Source organism: Kogia breviceps, chromosome 7 (assembly GCF_026419965.1).
Source record: "Kogia breviceps isolate mKogBre1 chromosome 7, mKogBre1 haplotype 1, whole genome shotgun sequence".
In the NCBI taxonomy this organism is placed as follows: Eukaryota; Metazoa; Chordata; class Mammalia; order Artiodactyla; family Physeteridae; genus Kogia; species Kogia breviceps.
In genome coordinates this window covers 63,352,024-63,370,612 of record NC_081316.1, presented here as the reverse complement: position 1 = coordinate 63,370,612, position 18,589 = coordinate 63,352,024, and the positions used below count along the sequence as shown (strand labels likewise).

The 18,589-nt window shown below is 36.5% G+C and overlaps 1 protein-coding gene across 1 annotated transcript in view; it reads right to left on the bottom strand.

The window, feature by feature from the left end:
- GDPD4 (glycerophosphodiester phosphodiesterase domain containing 4) overlaps nucleotides 1-18,589 on the bottom strand; it is a 104,094-nt gene that overhangs the window by 19,057 nt on the left and 66,448 nt on the right. Inside the window, exon 12 of the mRNA XM_067039522.1 lies at nucleotides 8,856-9,003. Within this exon, the coding sequence (XP_066895623.1) occupies nucleotides 8,856-9,003 (148 nt within the window). The remainder of the gene's footprint in view (nucleotides 1-8,855; nucleotides 9,004-18,589) is intronic.

Genomic DNA, 18,589 nt, shown 5'->3' with positions numbered 1-18,589 from the left:
TGTGCTGTGTGGCTGCTTCCTACTAGCCATCTATTTTAGATTTGGAAGTGTGTATATGTCCATGCCACTCTCTCACTTCATCCCAGCTTACCCTTCCCACTCCCCGTGTCCTCAAGTCCATTCTCTATGTCTACATTTTTATTCCTGTCCTGCCCCTAGGTTCTTCAGAACCTTTTTTTTTTTTTTAACATTCCATATATATGTGTTAGCATACAGTATTTGTTTTTCTCTTTCTGACTTACTTCACTCAGTATGACAGACTCTAGGTCCATCCACCTCACTACAAATAACTCAATTTCGTCTCTTTTTATGGTCGAGTAATATTCCATTGTATATATGTACTACATCTTCTTTATGCATTCATCTGTCGATGGACACTTAGGTTGCTTCCTTATCCTGGCTATTGTAAATAGAGCTGCAATGAACATTCTGGTACATGACTCTTTTTGAATTATAGTTTTCTCAGGGTATATGCCCAGTAGTGGAATTGCTGGGTCATACAGTAGTTCTATTTTTAGTTTTTGAAGGAACATCCATACTGTTCTCCATAGTGGCTGTATCAATTTACATTCCCACCAACAGTGCAAGAGTGTTCCCTTTTATCCACACCCTCTCTAGCATTTATTATTTGTAGATTTTCTGGTGATGGCCATTCTGACTGGTGTGAGGTGATACCTCATTGTAGTTTTGATTAGCATTTCTCTAATGATTAGTGATGTTGAGCATCCTTTCTTGTGTTTCTTGGCAATCTGTATATCTTCTTTGGAGAAATGTCTATTTAGGTTTTCTGTCCATTTTTGGATTGGGTTGTTTGTTGTTTTAATATTGAGCTGCATCAGTTACTTATAAATTTTGGAGATTAATCCTCTGTCAGTTGCTTCATTTGCAAATATTTTCTCCCATTCTGAAGGTTGTTGTTTCATCTTGTTTATGGTTTCCTTTGCTGTGCAAAAGCTTTTAAGTTTCATTAGGTCCTCTTTTTGATTTTTGTTTTTATTTCCATTTCTCTAGGAGGTGGGTCAAAAAGGATCTTGCTGTGATTTAAGTCATAGAGTGGTCTGCCTATGTTTTCATCTAAGAGTTTTATACTATCTGGCCTTATTTAGGTCTTTAATCCATTTTGAGTTTATTTTTGTGTATGGTGGTAGGAAGAGCTCTAATTTCATTCTTTTACATGTAGCTGTCTAGCTTTCCCAGCTCCGCTTATTGAAGAGGCTGCCTCTTCTCCATTGGATATTCTTGCCTCCTTTGTCAAAGATAAGGTGACCATATATGTGTGGGTTAATCTCTGGGCTTTCTATACTGTTCCATGTATCTATATTTCTGTTTTTGTGCCAGTACCATACTGTCTTGATTACTGTAGCTTTGTAGTATACTCTGAAGTCAGGGTGTCTGATTCCTCCAGTTCCATTTTTCTTTCTCAAGATTGCTTTGGCTATTCAGGGTCTTTTGTGTCTCCATAACAAATTTTAAGATTTTTTTTTCTACTTCTGTGAAAAATGCCATTGGTAGTTTGATAGGGATTGCAATGAATCTGTAGTTTGCTTTTGGTAGTATAGTCATTTTCACAATGTTGATTCTTCCAATCCAAGAACATGGTGTATCTCTCCTGTTTGTAGCATCTTTAATTTCTTTCATCAGTGTCTTATAGTTTTCTGCATAAAGGTCTTTTGTCTCCTTATGTAGGTTTATTCCTGGCTGTATTTTATTCTTTTTGTTGCAATGATAAATGGGAGTGTTTCTTTAATTTCCCTGTCAGATTTTTCATCAGTGTATAGGAATGCAAGAGATATCTGTGCATTAATTTTGTATCCTGCTACTTTACCAAAATCATTGCTTAGCTCTAGTAGTTTTCTGGTAGCATCTTTAGAATTCTCTATGTATAGTATGTCATCTAAAACAGTGACGGCTTTACTTCTTCTTTTCTGATTTGGATTCATTTCTTTTTCTTCTCTGATTGCTGTGGCTAAAAGTTCCAAAACAATGTTGAATAATAGTGGTGAGAGTGGAAAAACTTGTCTTGTTCCCGATCTTAAAGGAAATGTTTTCAGTTTTTCACGACTGAGAACGATATTGGCTGTGGGTTTGTCATATATGGCCTTTGTTATGTTGAGGTAAGTTCCCTCTATGCCTATTTTCTGTAGGGTTTTTGGGTGTTGAATTTTGTCAAAAGCTTTTTCTGCAGCTATTGAGATGATCATATGGTTTTTCTCCTTCAATTTGTTAATATGGTTTATCACATTAATTTGCGAATATTGAAGAATCCTTGCATTCCTGAGATAAACCCCACTTGATCATGGTGTATGATCCTTTCAATGTGTTGTTAGATTCTGTTTGTTAGTATTTTGTTGAGGATTTCTTCACCTATGTTAATCAGTGATATTGGCCTGTAGTTTTCTTTTTTGTGTCACATCTTTGTCTGGTTTTGCTATCAGGATGATGGTGGCCTCGCAGAATGAGTTTGGGAGTGTTACTACCTCTGCTATATTTTGGAAGACTTAGAGAATGATAGGTTGTAGCTCTTCTCTAAATGTTTGATAGAATACGTCTGTGAAGCCATCTGGTCCTGGGCTTTTGCTGGCTGGAAGATTCTTAATCACAGTTTCAATTTTAGTGCTTGCGATTGGTCTGTTTATATTTTCTATTTCTTCCTGGTTCAGTCTCAGAAGGTTGTGCTTTTCTAAGAATTTGGCTATTTCTTCCAGGTTGCCCATTTTATTGGCATAGAGTTGCTTGTAGTCATCTCTCATGATTCTTTGTATTTCTGCAGTGTCAGTTGTTACTTTTCCTTTTCATTTCTAATTCTATTGATTTGAGTCTTCTCCCTTTTTTTCTTGATGAGTCTGGCTAATGGTTTATCAATTTTGTTTATCTTCTCAAAGAACCAGCTTTTAGTTTTATTGATCTTTGCTATTGTTTCCTTCATTCCTGTTTCATTTATTTCTGATCTGATCTTTATGATTTCTTTCCTTCTGCTAACGTTGGGGGTCTTTTGTTCTTCTTTCTCTAATTGCTTTACGTGTAAGGTTAGGTTGTTTATTTGAGATGTTTCTTGTTTCTTGAGATAGGATTGTATTGCTATAAACTTCCCTCTTAGAACTGCTTTTGCTGCATCCCATAGATTTTGGGTCATTGTGTTTTCATTGTCATTTGTTTCCAGGTATTTTTGGATTTCCTCTTTGATTTCTTCAGTGATTTCTTTGTTATGTGTAGTGTATTGTTTAGCCTCCATGTGTCTGTATTTTTTACAGATTTTTTCCTGTAATTGATATCTAGTCTCATAGCATTGTGATTTGAAAAGATACTTGATATGATTTCAATTTTCTTAAATTTACCAAGGCTTGATTTGTTACCCATGATATGATCTATCCTGGAGAATGTTCCATGAGCACTTGAGAAGAAAGTGTAATCTGCTCTTTTTGGATGGAATGTCCAAAAAGTATCAATTAAGTATATCTTGTTTAATGTATCATTTAAAGCTTGTGTTTCCTTATTTATTTTCATTTTAGATGATCTGTCCATTGGCAAAAGTGGGGTGTTAAAGTCCCCTACTATGATGGTGTTACTGTCGATTTCCCCTTTTATGGCTGTTAGCATTTGCCTTATATATTGAAGTGCTCCTATGTTGGGTGCATAAATATTTACAATTGTTACATTGCCTTCTTGGATTGAGTCCTTGAGCATTATGTAGTGTCCTTCTTTGTCTCTTGTAACACTCTTTATTTTAAAGTCTACTTTGGCTGATATGAGAACTGCTACTTCAGCTTTTTTTTTGATTTCCATTTGCATGGAATATCTTTTTCCATCCACTCACTTTCATTCTGTATGTGTTCCTAGGTCTGAAGTGGGTCTCTTGTAGAGAGCATATATATGGGTCTTGTTTTTGTATCCATTCAGCCAGTCTACGTGTTTTGGTTGGAGTATTTAATGCATTTACACTTAAGGTAATTATCGATATGTATGTTCCTATTACCATTTTCTTAATTGTTTTGGGTTTGTTACTGAAAGTCTCTTCCTTCTGTTGTGTTTTCTGCCTAGAGAGGTTCCTTTAGCATTTGTTGTAAAGCTGGTTTGGTGTGGCTGGATTCTCTTAGCTTTTGCTTGTCTGTAAAGGTTTTAATTTCTGTGCTTAATATGAATGAGGTCCTTGCTGGGTAGAGTAATCTTGATTGTAGGTTTTTTCCCTTTCATCACTTTAAATGTGTCCTTCCACTCCCTTCTGGCTTGCAAAGTTTCTGCTGAAAGATCATCTGTTAACCTTATGGGGATTCCCTTGTATGTTATTTTTCCCTTGCTGCTTTTACTATTTTTTCTTTGCATTTAATTTTTGATAGTTTGATTAATATGTGTCTTGGTGTGTTTCTCCTTTATGGGACTCTGCACTTCCTGGACTTGACTATTTCCTTTTCCATATTAAGGAAGTTTTCAACTATAATCTCTTCAAATATTTTCTCAGTCCCTTTCTTTTTCTCTTCTTCTTCTGGGACCCCTATAATTTGAAGGTTGGTGCATTTAATGTTGTCCCAGAGGTCTCTGAGACTCTCCTCAATTCTTTTCATTCTTTTTCTTTATTCTGCTCTGCGGTAGCTATTTCCACTATTTTATCTTCCAGGTCATTTATCCGTTTTTTGCCTCAGTTATTCTGCTACTGATTCCTTCTAGATAATTTTAAATTTCATTTATTGTGTTGTGCATCATTTTTTGTTTGCTCTCTAGCTCTTCTAGGTCCTTGTTAAACGTTTCTTGCATTTTCTCCATTGTATTTCCAAGATTTGGGATCTTTACTTTCATTACTCTGAATATATTTTTAGGTAGACTGCCTATTTCATCTCCATTTGTTTGTTCCAGTGGGTTTTTACCTTGCTCTTTCATCTGCTCTGTGTTTCTCTGTCTTCTCATTTTGCTTAACTTACTGTGTTTGGGGTCTCCATTTTGCAGGCTTCAGGTTCGTAGTTCCCGTTGTTTTTGGTGTCTGCCCCCAGTGGGTAAGGTTGGTTCAGTCGGTTGTGTAGGCTTCCTGGTGGAGGGGACTGGTGCCTGTGTTCTCATGGGTCAGGCTGGATCTTGTTTTTCTGGTGGGTAGGAGCATGTCTGGTGGTGTGTTTTGGGGTGTTTATGACCTTATGATTTTAGGCAGCCTCTGTGCTAATGGGTGGAGTTGTGTTCCTCTCTTGCTAGTTGTTTGGTATAGGGTGTCTAGCACTGTAGCTTGCTGGTCGTTGAGTGGAGCTGGGTCTTAGCGTTGAGATGGAGATCTCTGGGAGAGCTTTTGCCATTTGATATTATGTGGAGCCAGGAGGTCTCTGGTGGATCAGTGTCCTCAACTCAGCTCTCCCACCTCAGACGCATAGGCCTGACACCCAGCCAGAGCACCAAGACCCTGTCAGCCACATGGCTCAGATGAAAAGGGAGGCAGGAAAGGAAAGAAGGAAGGAGGAAAGGAGGGAGGGAAGGAAGGAGGGAAGGAAAGAATAAAATTAAGTTGTTAAAATAAAAAATTTAAAAATTATTAAAAATAAAAAAATAAAAGTAACAAAAGGAAAGAAAGAAAGAAGAGAGCAACCAAACCAAAAAACAAATCCACCAATGATAACATGCACTAAAAACTACACACACACACACACACACAAATGGACAGACAGAACCCTAGGACAAATGGTAAAACCAAAGCTATACAGACAAAATCACACAAAGAAGCATACACATACACACAAAATGAGAAAAAGGAAAATAATATATCTGTGTGTGTATATATATATATATATATATATATATGGAGAGCACGAAATCAATAAACAAATCTACCAATGATAATAAATTCTAAATATTAAACTAAGATAAACATAAAACCAGAAACAAATTAGATGCAGAAAGCACACCCCAAGACTACAGTTGCTCCCAAAGTCCACTGCCTCAATTTTGGGATGATTCATTGTCTATTCAGGTATTCCAGAGATGCAGAGTACATCAAGTTGATTGTGGATTTAATTAGCTGCTCCTGAGGCTGCTGGGAGTAATTTCCCTTTCTCTACTTTGTCCACGCAGCTCCTGGGGTTCAGCTTTGAATTTGGCCCCGCCTCTACATGTAGGTCACCTGAGGGCATCTGTTCTTCGCTCAGACAGGACAGGATTAAAGTAGCAGCTGATTAGGGGGCTCTGGGTCACTCAGGCCTTGGGGAGGGAGGGTTACAGAATGCGGGGTGAGCCTGCGGTGGCAGAGGCCAGCATGACGTTGCAACAGCCTGAGGCATGCCGTGTGTTCCCCAGGGGAAGTTGTCCCTGGATCACGGGACCCTGGCAATGGTGGGCTGCACAGGCTCCCGAGAGGGGAGGTGTGCACAGTGACCTGTGCTTGCACACAGGCTTCTTGGTGGCTCCAGTAGCAGCAGCCTTTGTGTTTCATGCCTGTCTCTGGTATCTGCACTGATAGCAGCGGCTCACACCCTTCTCTGGAGCTCATTTAGGCAGTGCTGTGAATACCCTCTCTTCACGCACCCCGAAACAATGGTCTCTTGCCTCTTAGGCAGTTCCAGACTTTCCCCCAGACTCCCTCCCAGCTAGCTGTGGTGCACTAGCCCTTTTCAGGCTGTGTTCACACAGCCAACCTCAGTCCTCTCCCTGGGATCTGACCTCCGAAGTCCGAGCCTCAGCTCCCAGCCCTCACCCACCCCAGCGGGTGAATAGACAAGACTTTCAGGCTGGTGAGTGCTGGGCAGCACCGATCCTCTGTGCAGGAATCTCTCCGCTTTGCTGTTCGAACCCGTTGCTGCGCTCTCCTCCGTGGCTCCAAAGCTTCCCCCCTCCACCACGTGCAGCCTCCACCAGTGAAGGGCCTTCCTAGTGTGTGGAAGCTTTTCCTCCTTCACAGCTCCCTCCCAGACGTGCAGGTCCCGTACCTATTCTTTTGTCTCTGTTTTTTCTTTTGCCCTACCCAGGTACATGGGGAGTTTCTTGCCTTTTGGGAAGTCTGAGGTCTTCTGCCAGCCTTCAGTAAGTGTCCTGTAGGAGTTGTTCCACATGTAGATGGATTTCTGATGTATTTGCGGGGAGGAAGGCAATCTCCACGTCTTACTCCTCCACCATCTTGAAGGTTTCCCTATTGTAGTATTTTAATCCCCAATTTACAAATAAACAAATAACCTGTCTGAGGCCCAGACAGGTTAAATAACATTTCCAAGTTCACACAGTAAGTGGTAGAGCTAAGATTTGAATTTGCATATTCTAACCCAGAGTGTGGGCTGCTTAGGAAAGCCCTTGGGATACTGGCCCCACCTCCCTGAACAAAGTGACTTTGGGTCCTTTAAAAAAGCCCAAGCCAGGTATAGAAGGAAGTTTTTTACTTACATTCTTTTATATTCTTTGAATTTTGAATCACATGAATTTATTATCAATTCAAATATTATGAATTAAAATATTAAAATGAAAAGTTTTACTTAATAAAGTTTTATTTGATATTTATTTATTTGATATAAAGGGACAACTTTAAGACATTACTGATTTAGGGGGGATAGGATTATGGAGGAGTGTATTGCTTTCTAATTTATAGATTTTTATAATGCTTGAATTTTATATAATGAACAAGGTTACTCTGCAATCAATTTTAAAAAACAAAAATGTTAGAAAAGTATATAGTACATACATGAAGCGGGATACTATGGGGACAGACAAGTGGAGAGGCTTTACCTATGCCAAGGGACCTGCTATCCAAGGTTTCCTTGAGGGTCATCTACAGAAAACTGCCCGAGCTACCAAGAAAGAAAGGGTAAGCAATTTTACACTGCCACCAGAGGGCCTCAGTGCAGTACTGGCCCTATGAGATTGTGCCCTTGGCCTTGATCCCCTTTCTCCTGCTCCTGACCCTGATCAAGACAGAAACAAGGGCCAGTGAATCTGGAGTTGTGGAGAAAGCAACAAGAAATATTTAGGCCTCTCATTTAAAAAGCTTTAATTTTCAAGGCAGTTTAGAGTCTGGGTTATTCTCTGGACTAGACTGTTGATGCTGAACTGAGGCTTTTTCGTGACTAAACTGTACTTTAAGAAATTATCTAAGAGTGACTAGAAAAGCTATGGGATCTGAGTGAGACCTCATTCAAGGGCAAGGAAAGATCTAGTTCACAGAGCAGTTTAAAGAGGCAGTGGAGAGAAATTAAGCTGTTTTCTGTTATAGATGTCCGACTCAGTCAACATACTCTACATTGATTTGAAAAACAGCTTCTGTAGCAGTTAACTGGTTAGCTGGGGTTCCCTCTACAGACAGTAAGTGGTGGGATTTAGCTGGGATTAAAACACAGGTCTTCAGGTTCCCACACTTCTGGCCATAAGCAGTAGCAGGACAGAAGGTGAAATCAAGCTCGGTGGCTGGACACTCACTCTCCTTTTCAAAAGCATTTTGCTCAGGACACACAGTTTTCGCTTTGGAATCAAGTACACTTGATTTTCTCCCCACACCCCATGCCACTGTCATTGTTGCTGTGCCTACAGGAAGGTGTGGCTGCAGTAACAAAACTCTGGAGTCAGACCTCATTTTGAATCTTGTATCATGTGAAGTTACAAACTTCAGATCCCCCATGGGGATACTCCTAGTGGTTAACTCAGAGGGTTAAATTATGTAATGCATGAAAGGCACAGTGTGAGGATTCAATAAATAGCAATTATTAAAACAAAATTAATTTTTCCCTGAAAATCACAGAAGGATCTGGGTGAGAGAAAGGGGAATGCCATTTCCAATGTCACATATATCTCTGCTCTTAAGCAGCTTCCCTGGGGACTGCACAGTGGGCAATGTAGGGGTGGGGTGGGGGACAGAGACCCCTATTATACCAGAGTTGGAAGAACAATCTGGACCATCAGCTCACCATGAAGAAGTAAGGGTGATTTATCTCATTTAGGACCTGAATGTTGTCTGTGGTCACTGAGTGAATGCTGGAGCACCAGGCCAGTGAGAAAAGCCAAGGTTCATTGACGATGTATAAGTTGATGTTGATGTTAACTGCTTTATATTCTCTGGGAAGAAAAAGAACCCACAGGAGATTTAGACTTAATCTCACTCTCATCATGTAAAAGGGAAACAGCCATCGTGTTTGTGAAAGGCTGTTGCTTAAATCACCAGAAGTAGTTGGTAGTAGGACAACTTACGATATGACATGCAGAATGAGCTCATGTTACAGTGAGATAAAGAACTGGATTTAATACCTTTGCTCCTGTACCAACAGTAGTATTTTAGTAAACTGGCTTCCTAAGGGAAAGAGAAGGGAAGGAAGGAAGGAAGGAGGAGACGGAGAGAGGGAGGGAGGAAGGAAAGGGAGACGGAGGGAAAGAAAAAAAAAAAAGGAAAAGCCCTAACTGTAGAATTTGCCAATTTCCATGGTGTAAATACTCCCACAATTTGCTCCCATAAGCTGAAATGCACCAGCTCCAGTACACTGTTGTGTAGCAAATGTACTTACTTCCATCAGAGTACTTACCACACCCTACTCTATTTATCTGCTTTCCTATCAGTCTTCTTTACTTGACTGTAAGCAAATTAAGAGCAGAGACTGTGTCTTACTCATCGCTGTATATCCAGTACCTAGCACACCTGCCTTCAGAAATAGTTAAAGGAAGGAATGAAGAAATGAATACCAATTTGGTGAATATTTAAATTTCAAATATAAAGAATTTTTATAAGCATTGAATAGGGGGAATGGAACACAACACTTCCCAATGTCAGAACTTCAAATGTCAGTTAATATTTGTGCACTATCTATAGAAACAGTAGAAGAACACCTAGTCAAGTTGTCATTTTCAGAGATTAAATTTCTCAGAAAATACACCATATAAGTGCCTTCAAAAGACTTTTTAAACCCTGAGGTGGTATAGCATATTGAAAAAAGCTCTGTACAAGCCTGGGTTTGAATTCCAGCTCTGTCACATACTAACTTGGCAATTTCTTATGCTCAGTGTATAAAGTGTAAAATAAAAATAACCATACCACCTTTACAGGAGTCCTTGCCATTAGTTACCCAATATTTTAGATTGTCTTTAAGCCAATTCTACAGATCACCTAAAGATAAATTTAAAAAATAGAAATAAGGAAATGGTTTTTAAAAAACTACTTTTTATACTTTTTGAAACCAACACACAAAAACCAAACACATTTCTATATATTAATAAACATATAGAAATTTAAATTTAAAACAATACTATTAGCAATCACTCCAAAGAAAATTAAACAATTAGGTATAAACTTAACAAAACAAGGAAGGATCTGAAAGTTGTAAACTGCATAATAGTGATGAAAGAATATGTTTAAAACATAGGAGAAATCTTTGAGATCTAAGAGCTAGACAAAAACTCTTAGACTTGACACTAAAAGCATGATCCATAAAAGGTAAAATTGACAAGTTAGACCTCATCAAAATTTTAAAATTCTGCTCTGTGGGAGACTCTGTTAAGAGGATGCTACAGACCAGCCATAGTGGGACAAAATATTTACAAACAACATACACAACAGAGGACTAGTATCCTTAATATAGAGAGAACCCTCAAAATTCAATAATAAAAATAATTCAAGCAATTCAGTTAGAAAGGATATGAAGAGACATTTCACTGAAGAGGGTATACCATTGGGAAATAAACACATGATAATATGGGCAACATCATTAGCCATCAGAGAATGAAAATTAAAACCACAATGAGATGTCACTACACACCTATCAGAATGGCTACAATAATAAATAGTGACAATGCCAAAAACTGGTAAGGATGTAGAAGCTCTAGGTCATTATACATTGCTAGCAGGAACATAAAAGTTTCTCCAAAAAAGTTTGGCAATTTCTCATAAAACTAGACAAGTAATTACCATAACCCAGCAACTGCATTCTTAGGTATTTATCTCATAAAAACACTTATTTCACAGGAGAGGATTCTTGGAAGATGGCAGAGAAGGAAACACCAGGAATCTCTCTCTCCACCTAGAAAACAACTGCACTAAAAGAATCTGCCTAATAAAACTATTTTGTAACTATGGAATCTATTGAAGGCTTTCAACTTCCAGGGGAGTTCTGGATGGTAAGTTATAGTTAACTTTGGTTGATTTCATCACTTGGCACAGTAGCAGTTACAGTACACCAGCCCCTAGCCCCATGGCAAGCAGCTGTGTCCATGTTCCTGAAGCAGCTTGCACACACCTTGCAGGAGCCAAGGTAAGCCAAAAGGATGCTATTCTTCATATATTAGGGATCTGTGCTCTGATCACTGATTGATGCTTCCATTCACAGAGCTGTAGACAGAGTAGGGAAGCCATGATTTTTGTACCTCCCCCCATTGTTGCAAACCCCTCCCACTCCCACTGAAGTGACTACCAGGGGTTAAAAGGGCCAGCACTCTTTCCTCCCCACCTTTTATTTTTCTTTTTTTCCCTTTTTGGGAGTCATACATTAAAGACTAGGACATGCAAAAGCAACTTTATATATGGGGAAAATTAGAAAGTGACCATGTATGAGCAGGGAAAGGAACAGAAGAGGTTTGAGAAGAACTCAGGTTGATCCTTGGCACAGAGACAGCCAACAACAACAAATAAATAACAAAAATACAGCATACCTTGAGGAAGGGAAGAATCTGATTTCCAGAGTTACCAGATTATTAAATTGAAATATACATTTTTCAACAAAAAAAATCACAAGGCATACTAAGAAACAAGAAAATAGGGTCCATTCTAAGGAAATAAAATAAATTAATAAAAACTGTTCCCAGAAAAGAGCTGCTGGCAGATATGCTAGACAAAGACTTGGAAACAAATATCTTAAAGATACTCAAAGAACTAAAGGAAGATGTAGATAAAGTTTAAAAATGTATAAACAAAATTTAAATATTAATAAAGAACATACATCCTAAAAAAGAAACCAAAAAAAGAATTCTAGAACTGAACAGTATAGTAACTGAAATGAAAATTTTATTATTAGGATCCAAAGGCAGATTTGAGAAGGCAGAAGAAAGAATTGGTGAAGTTGAAGATAGGCCAATAGACGTTAACCATTCTGAAGAACAGAAAGAAAAAATTGAAGAAAAGTGAACAGCCTAAGATATCTATGGGACACCATCAAACAGATCAATATATGCATTCTTGGATTCCCAAAAGGAAAAGAGAAAGAGACCAGGACAGAAAGAATATCTGAAGAAATAATGGCTTAAAACGTCTCAAATTTGGGGCTTCCCTGGTGGCGCAGTGGTTGAGAGTCCGCCTGCCGATGCAGGGGACACGGGTTCGTGCCCTGGTCCGGGAAGATCCCACATGCCGCGGAGCAGCTGGGCCCGTGAGCCGTGGCCACTGAGCCTGCGTGTCCGGAGCCTGTGCTCTGCAATGGGAGAGGCCACAACAGTGAGAGGCCCGCATACCGTAAAAAAAATTAAAAAAAAAAAAACTTCTCAAATTTGATCAAAGACATGAAGGAAAACATCCAAGAAGATCAACAAACTCCAAGTAAGATGAATTCAAAGGGACTCACACTGAGATGCATTATAATCAGACTTTCAAAAGCCATAGAGAGAATACTGAAAGCACCAAGAGAGAAGCGACTTGTCTCATACAAGGGATCCTCAACATCACCAGCAGATTTCTCATCAGAACTTTAGAGGCCAGAAGGCAGTGGACCAACCTATTCAAAGTGTTAAAATACTGTCAATGAAGGATCCTATATCAGAAAAACTGTCATTCAGAAGTGAGAAACAAATTAAGATATTCCCAGAAGAACTAAAGCTGAAGGAGTTCATGGCCACTAGACTCACCTTGCAAGAAAAACTAAATGGAGTCCTGCAAGGTGAAATGAATGGACACTAGACAGTTACTCGAAACTGAATGAAGAAATAAAGATCTCAATAAAAGCAAATATATGGGCAATTATAAAAGCTAGTATTATTGTAACACTGGTTTGTAACTGTTCTTTTTATTTTCTACATGATTTAAGAGACTAATATATCTAAAGAAAAAAAATTATTAGTCTAAAAGTTAGTATTATTGTAAATTTGGTTTGTAGCTCCAGAAGTTGTATTCTATGTAATTTGAGACTAATGCATTTCTTAAAATTACTAGTTTATGTTTTGGGGCACACAATGTATAAAGATTTAATTTTCTGATGCTAACAACCCAGAAAGGTAGGAATAGATCTGTAAAGGAACAGAGTTTTTCTATATTATTGAAGTTAAGCTGATATAAATTCAAATAAGAGTGTTAAAGTTTTAGTATAGTAAATGTAATTCCCATGGTAACCACAAATAAAATAGGTATAGAATATACACCCCCAAAAAATGAGAAAAGGATTTAAACATTTCACTATAAAAGGTCAACAAAACAACAAAGAAAATTGTAATGCAGAAACCAAAGGGACAAAAAAGTTATAATGCATATAGAAAGTAAAGAAAAAAAAACAGATGACAGAAACAAAATAACAAATATTTACAGAAATGACAGAAGTAACAGTGTGACAAAATCCCTCCTTGTCAGTAATTATTTTAAATGTAAATGGGTCAAACTCTCTAAGTAAAAGACAGAGACTGGCAGAACAGATAAAACATATGTTTCAATTCATGATGTCTACAAGAGACTCATTTTATATTCAAAGACACAGATAGATTACAAGGGAAAGGATGGAAAGACAGCCCATGCAGATAGTAACCAACAAGAGCAGGGGTGGCTATGCTGATATTAGACAAAATAGGCTTTATATCAAGGTTATAAGAGACAAAGAAGGATATTATATATTAATAAGAGGTTCAATACAGCAAGAAGATACAACAATTATAAACATTTACACACCTAATGACAGACCAGCAAAATTTACAGAGCAAAAATTGACAGAATTGAAGGGAGAAATAGACAGCTGTACAATAATCATTAGAGATTTCAATATCCCACTCTCAACAATGGATAGAACAACCACACCAAAGGTAAGGAAATAGAGTACTTAATCAACACAAGGACTAACTATATCTAACAGACATAACACTCAGCCCAAGACTAACAACATACACATTCTTCTCAAGTGCACACTTTGCAATATAAACCACATGTTAGGCAACAAATTAAGTCTCGATAGATTCAAACAGATTGATACCATACAAGTATCTCCTCCAACCACAACAAGATGAAATTAGAAGTCAATAACATAAGGAAAACTGGAAAATTCACATATTCATGGAACTTAACACACTTTTAAACTACCAATGGATCGAAAAAGAAATCACAAGGGAAATTACAAAATACTTGGAGACAAATGAGAATAAAAACACAACATACCAAAACTTATGGCATGCAGCAAAAGTGGTGCTGGGGGTAAATTCATAGTTATACATGCTTACATTTATAAAAAACAAGAAAGATCTCAAATCAGCATCCTAACTTTGTAACTTAAGGAACTAGAAAAAGAAGAACAAATTGATCCAACATAGCAAAAGAAAGAAAATAATAAAGATTAGAGCAGATATAAATGAAATAGAAAACAGAAAACCAATAGAGAAAATCAATGAACCCAAAGGTTAGTTCTTCAAAAAGATCAACAAAATTGATAAACCTTTATCTAGATGTACTATTAATAAAAAGAGAAACTCAAATTACTGAAAGCAGAAATAAAAGTGGGGACATTACTACCAATTTTACAGAAATACAAAGGATTACAAGAGAGTACTATGAACAGTTGTATCCCAACAAATTGGATAACCTAGATGAAACAAATTCCTAGAAACACAAAACCTATCTTTTAATCATAAAGAGTTAGAAAATGCAAATAGACATACAATGAATAAGGAGATTGAATCATTAACCAAAAACCTTCCAACAAAGAAAAGTCCTAGACCCATTGCCTTCACTGTTGAATTCCACCAAACGTTTCAAGAACTAATACTAACCCATTAGGATAGCTACATCAAGAAAAAAAAACCCCAGAAATCAACAAGGGTGCAGAGGATATAGAGAAATTGGAAACCCTGTGTACTGTTGGTACAGCTGTTAGGGAAAGCAGTATGACAGTTCCTCAAAATATTAAAAATAGAATTACCATATGATCCAGAAAGTCCATTTAATGGATATATTGCCAAAACAATTGAAAGAAGGGTCTTGAAGAGATATTTGTACACCCATGTTCATAGCAGCATTATTCATTATAGCTAGAATGTGGAAGCAACTCAAGTGTTCATCAACTGATGAATGAATAAGCAAACTGTGGTGTATACATGTGATGGAATATTATTCAGCCTTAAAAAAGAAAGAAATTCTGCAATGGATAGATTTAATATGGATGAACCTAGAGGATTTTATGCTAAGTGAAATAAACCAGTTGCAAAAAGACAAATACTACATGATTCCACTTTTATAGGTCAAAATCAGAGAAAGAACACAGAATGGTGGTTGTCAGGGTCTGGGGGTGGGGGAGTTGGTAGGGATGTTATTGTTTGATGAGTATAGAATTTGATCTTACAAGACAAAAAGAATTAGGTAGCTTGATGGCAGAGATGGCTGCACAATGTAATGAATGTATATTAGAATGACTGAACTGTATGTTTACAAATGATTAAAACTACATTTTATATTATATGTATTTTTACCACAGTTAAAACATTTTTTAAAAATGACTAAAATCTCAATAAACTATAGAGTTTTAGTTTAAAAACCTTATGTTCACATGAAAACCTGTAACAAATGTTCATAACAGATTTATTTATAATAGCTCATAAACAGAAACAGCCAGATAGCCTTAAGTTGGTGAATGATTAAACAAACTTCAGTACCTCTACACAATGGAATATTACTCAGCAATGAAAAAGGATAAACTATTATATACATAATAACCTGGATAACTCTCAAAGGGAATTATATTGAATGAAAAAAAGCCAATCACAACAGGTTATATACTCTATGATACTATTTATATTACATTCTCAAAATGACAAAATAATAAAAGTAGAGAACAGATTAGTGATTGTGAAGAGCTAGGGTCTGAGGTGAGGGGAAGTGGATGGAAGTAAGGGGAGTGTGGTTATCAAAGGGAAACAAAAAGAATACTTCCAGTGATGAAACTAGTCTATGTCTTGTTTGTGGCATTGGATATACAACCCTACATGTGTGATAAAACTGCACAGAGCTATATATACAAACACACACAAGATGAATATAAGTAAAACTGGGGAAATTTTAATAAGATTGGTGGATTGCATCAATGTCAATACCTTGGTTTTGATATTGTACTAAAGTTTTGCAAGTTTTACCATTGGAGTAAACTCGGTAAAAGGTATACAGGATCATTTTGTGTTATTTCTTACAGGTTAATATGCAATTATCTCAAAAGAAAAAGTTTAATTTAAAAAACACAATTTAAAAAAATATAATAAAAATGTACTCTGGGGTTTATAACAAAAATATTATTTATAACAACAACAGCACAAAGGGCAGCAGATAGTCAATGGAATTAATATTTTAATATTCTATACTCTATATTATGGAATAATTTAACTCAAGGTGGATTGTAATAAGATAAGGATACTTTTTATAATTCCTAGAGCAACCAGTAAAAAATAATTTTAAAATGTAAGAAGCCAGTAGAGGAGATAGAATAGAATACTAAAAAATAATTGATTAACTTAAAATAATTAAAAGGCAGGAAAAGAATGACCAAAATAACCAACCTAGAATAAAAAGGACAAATAGAAAAAAATAGTATGATGTAATATAAACCCAAGTATATTAATTATTAAACTAAATATTAATGGGCCAAACATTCCCATTGAAAAAGCAGACTGTCCTACTAAATATAAAAGCAAGAACCAATAATATTTTATGAGATGTTTATAAGAGATGTACTTTAAATATAAAGACACAAAGCAGTTGAAAGACAAAGGACACAAAAAGAAATATCACACAAATACTAATTATAAGAAAGCAAGTGTGGCAATATTAATAAAAGTAATCTTTAGATAAGAATTATAACCAGAGAAAATGGACATTTCATAATAAAGGGTGGATTCACCAAAAAGATCTAATAATTCTAAAATGCAAATACACCTAATAGAAGAGTTTAAAATATGAGAAGCCAAACAACCATAACAATCACAATAACAGCAACAAACAGAGCTAAAGGGAGAAATATACAAATTAACAATCATAGTTGGAGATACTACACCCCCTTCTCCATAACTGACAGATGATGCACAAGGAGGCCTTAATTTCTCTCTGTCTGAAGAGGTTGCTCCCAGAAGAAGGAAGAAGACATGGTCTAATCTCCTTGTCAACATGATACTTACATCTTTTCTAAATAGAATAATAATATTTACCAGGAAGAGAGGCCTTATGTACAGAACATTTTTTTAAAGGATGTTTCTGGTTGAGTATTTCTTTATTATATATTTTGCAAATAAATACAGAATGTGGATTTATGAGGCATACGTCCCTGGAGAAAGTCACATAAGCTATACAACTCCCTGGGAGTATTAAATGCAGATGTTCTGTAACTCAAATGCTCTCCTTTTAAGTGAAATAACCCTGCAAACACTCACTTGGAGGCCGTATCTATTACTGTGGGCCACAGAGTACGTGTCCAATAAAGGAAGAAATCTGCAAAGTTGAAATCAATGTCTCTGACCTCTCCTTGCTTTGTCTGAGCCTTTTGATAGACTGCTGTATCTTTGAAATTAATAATAAAACTTAATAGTAGGTAAGTTCTCTGATGTGTGTGAGTCTGATCTGCAAACTAATGTTTTGTGTAAACTGAATAGAAAAAGCAGGGAGGAAATGCAGTATAAAATGCTTTAAAAGACTATCAGCCAATTTAAACTAATTGATATTTATTGAATATCACACCCAACAAATGAAGAGAGCTCACCTTTTTCAGGTGGACATGGGAAGTTCACCAAGATATACAACATAGTGGTCTATAAGACAAGTTTAAATACATTTAAAGTATTGAAATCAAGTGTTTTATAATGTTCATCGAGCACTCTTGATTAGCACCAAGGTGAGCTTTGGTGAGATTTTTTATCATTTCTATGTGTCTGGACTACAAGAAGGAATCAATGGGGAGGAGATTTATAAATCAGCATTCATGTCAAGACAAATCAAAATAATGCCTCTATTATTTCAATCAATAAACCATTTTTATTCCCAACATCTGATATACACATTGTGTCCATCTGTCTGTATTTCAAATTGGCAGCTTTGCCTTATACCAAAACAAACCTTTCAAAGGCGTGTCAATAAAATTAAAAATTTAAAAAGAAAAAAAATAAAAGTATTGAAATCATATAGAGCTGTTCTCTGGTCACAGTGACCTTAAATCAGAAGTCAATAACACTAGAGTAGACAGAAAATCCTCCAATTTAAAAAAAGTTAGCAACACATTTCTAAATAATCCAGAGTCAAGTGGGAAATAAATTTTTTTAATATTTTAAATTGTATAATACGAATATATCAAAATTATTTGTGTAATGCAATTAAAGCAATGCTTGTAGGGAAATTTATAGCTTTAAATATTTACATTAGAAAAGAAGATCTAGAATCAATCACCTAATTTTCAGCTTCTAAAAGAAGAGCAAATTAAACCTAAAGGAAATAGAAGAAAGAAAATTA